Consider the following 11,240-nt stretch of genomic DNA (forward strand, 5'->3'; position numbering starts at 1 on the left):
GCAAAGTAAAGAAGAGTTGGTGAGAGACTAGCCAGCCTCCGAGGTCAAGAAGCACCAAGGCCGAGCGGTTCACCCCTTTAGAGCCCACCAAAGCCATTTCCGAGCTGGATGGAATCTGCTGGATAAAATCTGTAAATGTGAAATTTCTAGTTTAAGAATAAAGAGAAAGACACGAGGCTCTATGCATTTGTAAAAACCCATAGAGCCGCGCGTTACGTCGGTCAATTTGGCAACCGAAGACGCTGCGAGTGTCTTTGCTTGGACGAGCAAGGTTTCGCTTGTAATTCCCTCCGAGGAGTGAAGACGTCCATCAAGTGAGTCTGGAGTTGTTTCACCGGCAAAGTGTCGATTGAAGTCTCAACTCGATCCGAGGCTGAAAGAGAGAGAAGAAAGGTGACAACAAAGAAATAATAAGTTCCATTTTAACAGCGACTTATCTGACGAGAATAGTAAATAGCGCTAAAAGCAGGTTTGCGATCCAGCAACATATGGAAGTCGTGTCCAACGCTTGCGGCATCCTGTCCTGCACCACCCTTTTTGTACACCCCATCGAGATTCCTCCAAGGGCCGGTGTGCACTGTTGAAAGCCAAGTACATAATTTAAAAACGTCTTTCAAGAATTTTATATATATTGCTCACCATCAAATTCCGATGAATGTCACATATATTTTCTTTAGCGACTCCTTTTAGCACTCTGTAAACATTAGAATTCACATTGGACAATTTTAATTATTAAATTATTTGCAAGGGTTAATTTGAGTTTACGCAGTTAATGTTAAAAATTTAGATAAATTTCATGAACAGAATTATAATAATAACCTGGTCAGGTCAGAAAATATTTTTGTAACATTGCCATAGAATTTTTATTGATACATAAATTAAAAATATTGTTTACAATTTATTTGTTAAAATATGCATGAGTTCACAGTCAATTTAATTAACTTTGGAATTAATTTAGCCTCACCTCAAAAGATAAGTTTTCCAATCCTCTCTTTTCTTTTTCTGGCACCGTTTCTTGCTAAAACTTTTGGACATAAATAAAAACGTCAAATTGTGACACAAAACTTCCCAAACAGGCAACAGAGGCACAAAACACGGCAATCGGCACCTCATCTTTTCTTTCTTTTCACTTGTTGACGGCGTCCGGCCGTCCGCATAAGCACGTAATCTTAACAACCATACTCAATACAAAGTTTATGATTGAAAAACACAAATCTCCTCATTAATCTAGTATGCGAACAACACAAATCACACAAATTATGCATCAGCTGCGAAAACTTTGCCTGATTGAGAAATATTTTATTTCAAACATGTGTCGTGGGACATCTAGCGGTGAACTAATAAATTAAACGTCTTAATTTATTCGCGCCTTGAACTTTTGGAATTCAAGACGTTTAATTTATTAGTTCACCGCTAGATGTCCCACGACACATGTTTGAAATAAAATATTTCTCAATCAGGCAAAGTTTTCGCAGCTGATGCATAATTTGTGTGATTTGTGTTGTTCGCATACTAGATTAATGAGGAGATTTGTGTTTTTCAATCATAAACTTTGTATTGAGTATGGTTGTTAAGATTACGTGCTTATGCGGACGGCCGGACGCCGTCAACAAGTGAAAAGAAAGAAAAGATGAGGTGCCGATTGCCGTGTTTTGTGCCTCTGTTGCCTGTTTGGGAAGTTTTGTGTCACAATTTGACGTTTTTATTTATGTCCAAAAGTTTTAGCAAGAAACGGTGCCAGAAAAAGAAAAGAGAGGATTGGAAAACTTATCTTTTGAGGTGAGGCTAAATTAATTCCAAAGTTAATTAAATTGACTGTGAACTCATGCATATTTTAACAAATAAATTGTAAACAATATTTTTAATTTATGTATCAATAAAAATTCTATGGCAATGTTACAAAAATATTTTCTGACCTGACCAGGTTATTATTATAATTCTGTTCATGAAATTTATCTAAATTTTTAACATTAACTGCGTAAACTCAAATTAACCCTTGCAAATAATTTAATAATTAAAATTGTCCAATGTGAATTCTAATGTTTACAGAGTGCTAAAAGGAGTCGCTAAAGAAAATATATGTGACATTCATCGGAATTTGATGGTGAGCAATATATATAAAATTCTTGAAAGACGTTTTTAAATTATGTACTTGGCTTTCAACAGTGCACACCGGCCCTTGGAGGAATCTCGATGGGGTGTACAAAAAGGGTGGTGCAGGACAGGATGCCGCAAGCGTTGGACACGACTTCCATATGTTGCTGGATCGCAAACCTGCTTTTAGCGCTATTTACTATTCTCGTCAGATAAGTCGCTGTTAAAATGGAACTTATTATTTCTTTGTTGTCACCTTTCTTCTCTCTCTTTCAGCCTCGGATCGAGTTGAGACTTCAATCGACACTTTGCCGGTGAAACAACTCCAGACTCACTTGATGGACGTCTTCACTCCTCGGAGGGAATTACAAGCGAAACCTTGCTCGTCCAAGCAAAGACACTCGCAGCGTCTTCGGTTGCCAAATTGACCGACGTAACGCGCGGCTCTATGGGTTTTTACAAATGCATAGAGCCTCGTGTCTTTCTCTTTATTCTTAAACTAGAAATTTCACATTTACAGATTTTATCCAGCAGATTCCATCCAGCTCGGAAATGGCTTTGGTGGGCTCTAAAGGGGTGAACCGCTCGGCCTTGGTGCTTCTTGACCTCGGAGGCTGGCTAGTCTCTCACCAACTCTTCTTTACTTTGCTAAGCCAGAACAACCTGTCAGTGTCCTTTCTCGGATTGTGTTCCCTACACAGCGCCCGCCGTACGAGTAGCCACAGAGTCGTTGTTAAAAGGGCGGGAGCGAAAACCCTCAACCCCAACTGTTGGATGCTGGGTTGCCTGGCTTGGCACCCTGGTTTACCTGAACTGGCGTCGGCTCTCACCCATGGAATCCTTGTTGGAGGAGGCCAAAGAGGAATATTGACACTTCACACAGGTATAAACTCTTTTCTAATTAAAAAACATTTATTAATTCTGTTTTGCCACAAGTCTCGAGTGATAACATGTATTTTACCCTCTGATATTTGGGAAAAATCTCATTTGCCACTGTTTCTCTTAATAAATCGATTAAAATTTTGGTTTCAGTCGGTGGAGCTGCAGAAGACTGAGGTCTTGGCAAGACTGCAAAAATCAAAGGGAACGTTTTGAAGACAGCCCCCTATCAGGAAAGCAAACCCCATCATCATCAGCAAGCCGGACATCATGGATTCACCCTGCTCAAGACCAGCCAAGGTTATTTTTTCAAATCTAAATTACTAATCTTTTGCTAATTTGATTATAGCGATGGTTAAATGTATATCCCGTTGACGCGGGTTCAGAAAACGTTATTCCGATTGAACTGATAGAAAAAATTATAGGCGGGATCAAAATTATTCATCCTGGAACAGTCGGATGAAATTTTTTATCCCGTTGGATTTATCCCGGTGTAACTTTTATGCCAAGAGAGCTAAGTCTTTATTTAATCTCCCCCAATAATAATAATAATATTTATGCGTAACTTTTGAGTTATGAGAAAGGTGGGCTTTCATTTGCGAGTTGTGTGATGGAAAAATTTCTCCTTGGAGCCTGAAAATATTTTATTTTTTATTAATTCGTTTTTTGCCAGTTTATTAAATTTGTGGCTCTTCAAGTACTCTGATTTAATGGACTTATATGTAAAGAGCAGCAAATTTGCCAATTTTGGAGCGGCTTCTGGGCATTGTTTGATTGTTGCCGATTGTTGTAATCTGCAGTCAAATCCAATCCTTTCGTGTTTCAAAAAATCGCATTGTTGTCCGTCAGTGCAGCTTGAAATTTGAAGCTTATGATTTTCCTATTCCTGATCTAATCGGTTGTTTGCAGTGTAGAATCATGTTTACTGCCACTCTTTTTTTTGGCACCTGCGAATTGACACTTAAGGGGCCCCTCGTAAATATAATTTTTTTCAAGTTGTAAATATACTGTTACGGAAAATTCTTTTCATATGTTTGCAGTCAATATACGATGTCAACTATCTGATCATTGCCAGTGGAGAGATCCCTTCATTGAAGGTTCTAGTCCAAGGACATGGAGATGTCCAAAAAGAGGGCTCCAAGAAAACTACGCTACCTCCAGTTCCAGACATTCTGAGTTCCACCAAACCACCCAAAATTAGCGTGCCCAGGAGCGCCAGCGCAGATCTGAAGAGGCTCTCAGAGCTAATGCGTGACACAATGAAGAGAATCATGGCCAAAGCTGGGCAAATTTCTTTTAAGGGGTGAGTTTTTATTTAGCAATTGCTTTCAATCTTTTTTCTGACACATTTTTTTAAAGACAAACGACTAAACGTGATCACAGAGCCAGGCCTCTCAGTCTCACAGAGAAGTAAGCGTTTTGATTTTCTCTCTAAATATACCAAATTTAACTTTAAATTGGCAGCCACCCACCAAAAATACAAAAATTGAGCAAACTTGACATCATGCCCAAGGGGAATGTAAATTTCGTTATGGATCCTGAAGCTGGCTCAAAAGTGCTTGAGTCAAATGATATCACAAAGCACCCTGGGTATAAAGTTATTAAAAAATTTAATTTTATCTAATTTAACTTTTACAGCTTTACGAATCCAAATGTGATTTGTTATGTCATCTCATCGATTCAGCTGCTGAACTCCTCAAACCTCTTTCAGAGTCTTTTTGCTCAAATGGTGTTTCCCAAAGGAGCACATATTTCTGAAGAAATCCAATCCCTCTGTAAGATTGCGAAACAAGTGGCGGGCAAAGAAAAAATAAAGCAATTTGAACTTGACAAGGGCATAAAGGATCTAGCCAAGCTAACTCTGGAATTTGGTATGGGTGCGGGCCAGCAAGACCCTATTGAATATTTGACTTTCCTTTTGCCCAACTTGACCAGACAACTCAACCAAACTGGTTGTTTTGAGGATGCAGCAAGTCCTTTCCTGATGTCGACAACTTCCCTGTGTCATAAGTAATGAAGCTGAAACTATTGCATTTTTAATATAAAAATTCTTTAATTTTGTGTGTAGATGTAAAAAACAATTCGGAAAACCGCAACCCTCCCTGTTCCACTTCATCACACCGCAGTGTAACAAGACAGTCCAAGAATTGATCGACCTTAGCCTGAGTGAAGACAGGTTGTGTTGTAGTGAGGAGAGAACCGTGCATACCGAGTTTTTGATGCTGCCGATGTAAATATTTTAATACATTATTTTATTGCAGTGAAAACCAGGCTTACTTAGCATCACTATAAACTTTTTCTATTAAAAAAAACTTGCAAGCTTTTTAAGTAGTTTTTTATCTGATTTTCTTAATTTGATGTTATTATAGAAGCCTGATGGTTCAGATCGGTAGAACCCAGTTTGGCAATACATTGAGAGACAAGAAGCCTATCGAAATCTCTCCTGAAATCGTTTTGAATCGACGTGAAACGAGGCACGGGCAATGAAAAATATTATTTTCAAACTTATGAATTTTTTTTAAACTTTTAATTTGTAGAATGAAAGATCCCGACTCTGACCAGTCCACACACGATGGCATATCCTCAAAGACGCAGAACACCAACAGCAAGGTATTAAATGCATTTTAATATTTGGATAAATTTCAATTTACATTGAAACTTTTTTTAGCAATTGTACAGACTGAAGGGACTAGTTCTGCATGAAGGGCTGCTCTCAACATCCGGGCATTACCTCTCGTTCGTCTTCAGTAATTTTGAAGAAAAATGGATCAACTGTGACGATCATAGGGTACGTACTATGCCAAACTTCTTCGAGAGGGAGCTGCAAGACGTAGCTACGAAGACAAACGCCTACCTGCTTCACTATGAAGCTGTCGTTACGAGCGATTAGAAATCTGTTGTGTTGCTCTGGGATCCGATAAGAATAAGCCCATTTCAATTGTGCAGACCAGCGTCCAGCCTCCTGCCGTCAAGGCTGCTGAGATTGCCATCCTACATGTCCCACATTTAACTTGGCCGTACTTTGTGCTTAACTAACTATTCTAACTAATTACTTAAAGGATCCCTGGCCAAATTAGCTTCGTATGAATCGCGTTTGTTCCATGTTTCGCTTACCCTGTATCTAGGGATTTCCTTGTTTTATTCACTCATTATCAATTGCTCAATTTGAAAAGCAATATTTTGAATTTGATTTCCTATAAAAGACTGAATTTTGGAATTTAAATATTGAGGCACAAATGATATATTTTGCACAACCCTGAAAAAGAATATCTAAATTATTTTCATTTCAAAATTTTATCAGAGTCGCACACAGTGTTGTTATTTTTACAAATACATTTTGTATGAAATAAAAAGACAACTTTTTGACAAGCTTATACTTGAATAAAAATATTGTTACAATTGAGATATAAATGGATTACTTGATTAAAGTACTTAATATTATGTTAAGGTGCAAAACAGTTCTGCTACTTAACTTTTAAGGCAACCTGCACTGCTAATAAGTCATGCAGGTTGCATACTCAACTATTTCTTAACATCATCGACTCACCTCTACTTTGCGTAGGCGTGACTGTGAGGCCAGTAGTGCTGGCCAGGCGGCTGATTGTGTTCATCGAAGCTCCATTCATTGCACCGTTCGGATGCTTTTCTGGTATCTGCAAATTCAATTAAGAGCATAACTTTTCTTCTATTGATGAAAAATAAAAATTTGTACCGAGTACGGGTGAGTCCTGTGACTGGGCGGCGATACCGAACCTCTGCTCACTGACTGATTGGCTTAAGAATTCAAAATTATTTTCGAGCAATTAATTGAGAGGCCCCTGCGGCAACTCTGCAGCCATTCCGGTGGTCCTTATTCTTCTTTGAATTCTTCTTCTTGGCGTGTGGCGGACGCGCAGAGCCTTCCTCAGAGAGGCAGTGCTCGTCAGGGTTGTGAAAGTGCCAACCTCAGGTCATTTTCAGACGCTTTTGTTCATTCACATTTCACATTCAAAATTTAAATTTTGCTAGTCTTTAATCACTTCAAATTTAATTTAATCTCATTTTTAAAGAATTGTATTTACATGAAGTACATGAACTGTCCAAGAACTAATTAAGATGCAATAAAATGACCAAAGATTTCCTCTATCTAAAATTTTATTCCTTAATAAAGCAGTGCAAGAAAAATTAACCTATAGCTCTGCATTAATTACTATTTAAATTTTTTACCCAAATAAAGAGGACAATGTGGAATTTGATCCACAGCAAACATTATGCCCAAGATAATAATTTAAGATTGGACCTCTTTGATTTGAGTCTCCGGCATGAAAAATGCGGCGGGGCGCGCGACGAGCTCGTGAATAATGCACAAGAGTATATCACATTACGGACGGGCCCATCACATTTGACACGAGACCTCCTCACATGCAAAATGTTTGCACATGAGGCTGGCGGCCGATGAGAATAAAAACTGCAAAAGAGAGATAATCTACTCTCCAATAATAAATAATGCTCCCGCATTTGAGAAAAAAGCCGCCGCGAGGGTGTTTGTTTTTCGGCCGCAACTCATATTCTTCCAGATGGACGTTTCGCAGTTATCGGCGCAAACGAGAGAATTAAAAAAAAAAAATAGTCAAACTGAGTAATCGCATGCAAAACGCAATGAAAATTCAAAATGTAAATTATTGTTTCTTTGAGTTCAGTTCAAATGGGAGGATTATTTATATATTTATTCGTGAAAGGTACAATGCGTTGGCAAGGGTCAAGCGATCTTTACAAAATTTTAGGACCAAAAAGACCATGTCAGGAGGTTTTCAAAAATATATACTTTCACCCCAATATCTCAAAATTTACGGGTTTTACGGGACGTTCAAAATTGGGTTTTTGAAAATTTCAAACGGCTGTATCTCGGCTTTCCGTGATCGTAAACAAAAATCCGGAAATGGCTGAATTTCTCTTGTCACCTTCTACAACTTTGCTGTTGAACGCAAAATTGTAGGTCACAGGTCAAGGTCACTTTTGGTGACCTCGTGTCCTTTGACCTCAAATTTGACAGCTTGGCACAAACGTTTTTGAAAATCTGAAATAGCCATTGTGTAGAATGTAAAATTTTACATTAAAAACAATCTTAAAAAAAGTGTTATGTGTCACAGTTTTTTTACTTAAAAAATAAGAAACTCAAAAAACGTGGTTTTCCGAGCTCCGGCCAGGCTGAAAATTAGCTTTGAACCTACGAAACTTTTTCCCTGTTAGATTTAAGACAACATCTATACTCACAAAAAGTGATTCCCTTAACTTTTTCCTTCAGACCATGTATCGCACATAGTGACCAGATCACAAAAGGTCATTGACCTTGGTGACCTTTGACCTTACCACAATATATTTTGCAAGTGAGGCACATAGTTTGAAAGACCATATCAAGAGGAACATTTTGATACTTAGAACTTTTTTGTAGCTATACTAGGAGCAGAGTTATCGTAGCTCAAAAGATAAATTATTTTTAAAATTGTCATTTTCGCCCACGAAAAAATGCGAAAACTCTGCTCCTAGTATAGCTACAACAAAGTTCTACGTATCAAAAAGTTCCTCTTGATATGCTCTTTCAAGCCATGTGCCACGCTTGCAAAATATATTGTGGTAAGGTCAAAGGTCACCAAGGTCAATGACCTTTTGTGATCTGGTCACTATGTGCGATACATGGTCTGAAAGAAAAAGTTAAGGGGATCACTTTTTGTGAGTATACATGTTGTCTTAAATCTAACAGGGAAAAAGTTTCGTAGGTTCAAAGCTAATTTTCAGCCTGGCCGGAGCTCGGAAAACCACGTTTTTTGAGTTTCTTATTTTTTAAGTAAAAAAACTGTGACACATAACACTTTTTTAAAGATTGTTTTTAATGTAAAATTTTACATTCTACACAATGGCTATTTCAGATTTTCAAAAACGTTTGTGCCAAGCTGTCAAATTTGAGGTCAAAGGACACGAGGTCACCAAAAATGACCTTGACCTGTGACTTACAATTTTGCGTTCAACAGCAAAGTTGTAGAAGGTGACAAGAGAAATTCAGCCATTTCCGGATTTTTGTTGTACGATCACGGAAAGCCGAGATACAGCCGTTTGAAATTTTCAAAAACCCAATTTTGAACGTCCCGTAAAACCCGTAAATTTTGAGATATTGGGGTGAAAGTATATATTTTTGAAAACCTCCTGACATGGTCTTATTGGTCCTAAAATTTTGTAAAGATCGCTTGACCCTTGCCAACGCATTGTACCTTTCACGAATTTTCATTTATAAATAATATATAATAAAATGCACTGATTCATTGAAAAATTCATATTCTCAAGAATATTTCAATGAAGCGGTGCAAACTTTTTACGCTTTCCTGAGTTTCCCGTTTGCACCGCGTCGCTTTGCCTTGAATTCATCCTCTGTGTTTGCTCGATTCTAACTCTGGTGAGTCGAGGAATTTGCACTACAAGATATGGTGCAGAAATTACTATGGTCGTACAACACACGTTCATCTGCAAAAAGAAATGGGGGAAAAACTATACTATGGTTTTTTTTTAATTATTTAAGTTATTCCATTTTTTTAAGGTGGATTAAGTGTGGTGCTCTGTACAAATCATTGCATGAACAAGATATGAAGATAATAATTTTGTGTTCTTTTATAATGAATTGATTCCAAAGTTTTGTCTGGAGGTTAAAAGTTTGAGGAATATTAGATTTTAAGAAATTTATTTATAAGTTAGATTTTATTTTCATGGCATATAATATTTTATATTACACGGGGCGAAGTATTTAATTTTAAAAATCGCATTTATTTTATTCTTTTAGTTATTTAGTACATTGTATTTCATATGATTTTTCGGAGAGAGAATTTTTGGCAAGGCGAAATTTATTCGAATTAGTAATTTAAATTTTAATAAATGCTTTAATCATTGTAACCCAGTTAGATAAACCCAAACGTATATGCACGCACACACTCTACACTCTAAACTGTATCCGTTCAAGAGAGAAGAGCGCCGCGCGCACAATATGAAGAAAAGCACCGCCCCCGCAACATAACACATTTCGTACAGCATCCGTCTCACTGCAACCCTTATATTTTAAAATAGAACATAATTTTTGTAACCCTCTCGTCATTGGCCATTTAAAGTAAAGCAGGAGGAGTTTTATTTTAAGCAGTCTCGAAGAGTAATATAAATTTTTAGACTCCGTCGAACCAGCGTCTGACGTCGTCGTTCGATCAAATTAGCAATCATCAAAGTTTTGGTGTATCTTTGATTCGAGAACTGCAAATCTACAGGCGTCTCATCCTTACGCCGTGTGCCTCTACGGAAGCCCATAGGTTTGCATATCTTTGCTAATTTTTGCCCACATTGGCAAGTTGTCTTGAATATATGATCTCTCGTAATAGTTTCCTCATTCTCATAGAAAAGCGAATAGAAAATATAGAATCTAGAAATTAAGTTTAAGCCTTTTTGGCAGCGCCTTAGGCACTGGCCGGAATTACTCTTAGAGTTTCACATACAAAATTCTCTCTCGAAAGCAATATAGTGTTACACAGTATCAAAAAAATCAATCAATCATTTTATTAAATTGCATGTTTTGCACAATAACGCAAATTATTAATGTCAACAGGAACTTTAAACCGTATCCAAACAACGCAAATTTTTGTTAAAATTTTTTATTTTTTATATATTGGAAATAAACTGTGATTTTTATTAAAGAAAATTCATTCAGCATAACAAAATTTTGTGTGTGGAAATTTACTTTTAACAAATATAGTATTATTCTACTGCATAAAATTACTGCTTTAAATTAAAATGAACATCCCTTATGATAGTCAAATAAATTTTGATTATCCAAAAGTTAAATTATATATATTTACTTCAAAATAATTAAGATGAAATATTTATACATTTTATATTAAAATCTCTAATTAAAACCTTTATTAATTATATTAATAATAACGGACCGCTGGACTCATCCTGAAAGTCTCAGCTGTTTTGAGCTGTTGGGGTAGGCAAGCCGTGCTCTCGAGGGCACAGCAAGCAACAATTTTCCTCTCTTTGTAATTCAATACTCAAATAACAATTGGGGTTCTTTCTTGCTTGCTTTGTCTGGCGTATTGGCTCGCTCCGTTACAAATAAGCGTCGCACGTTTTTCGTGTTTCTAACCAAAGGCAAAAGAATTCAAGTCTTCCTCCTTATTTCCATGCTCATTTTCTATTAATAACAAATTACAACGATTTCAATTATTTCAAATTCACTCTTGCTAGTTTTAATAAAG

At 37.0% G+C, this 11,240-nt stretch overlaps 1 protein-coding gene across 1 annotated transcript; it reads left to right on the plus strand.

Moving 5' to 3' along the window:
* Positions 1–1,479: 1,479 nt before the first annotated feature.
* Positions 1,480–6,278, plus strand: LOC132194708 (uncharacterized). Its single transcript, XM_059616161.1, has 13 exons — positions 1,480–1,779; positions 2,050–2,104; positions 2,167–2,509; positions 2,615–2,977; positions 3,127–3,273; positions 4,014–4,276; positions 4,333–4,383; positions 4,438–4,563; positions 4,612–4,983; positions 5,042–5,203; positions 5,343–5,447; positions 5,511–5,583; positions 5,642–6,278. Exons 5-13 carry the CDS (start codon positions 3,244–3,246, stop codon positions 5,861–5,863), a joined length of 1,404 nt encoding a protein of 467 aa, XP_059472144.1. The 5' UTR covers positions 1,480–1,779; positions 2,050–2,104; positions 2,167–2,509; positions 2,615–2,977; positions 3,127–3,243; the 3' UTR covers positions 5,864–6,278.
* Positions 6,279–11,240: the final 4,962 nt, after the last annotated feature.

Source organism: Neocloeon triangulifer, unplaced genomic scaffold (assembly GCF_031216515.1).
Source record: "Neocloeon triangulifer isolate White Clay Creek 2 clone unplaced genomic scaffold, ASM3121651v1 ptg000008l, whole genome shotgun sequence".
Classification (NCBI taxonomy): Eukaryota; Metazoa; Arthropoda; class Insecta; order Ephemeroptera; family Baetidae; genus Neocloeon; species Neocloeon triangulifer.

Excerpts from the sequence above, each read along its gene's own strand:
- LOC132194708 (XM_059616161.1), top strand. The coding sequence starts at position 3,244 with ATGGATTCACCCTGCTCAAGACCAGCCAAG. Across the intron at positions 3,274-4,013 it reads CCTGCTCAAGACCAGCCAAG|TCAATATACGATGTCAACTA; the intron begins GTTATTTTTTCA and ends ATATGTTTGCAG. Across the intron at positions 4,564-4,611 it reads GATATCACAAAGCACCCTGG|CTTTACGAATCCAAATGTGA; the intron begins GTATAAAGTTAT and ends TAACTTTTACAG.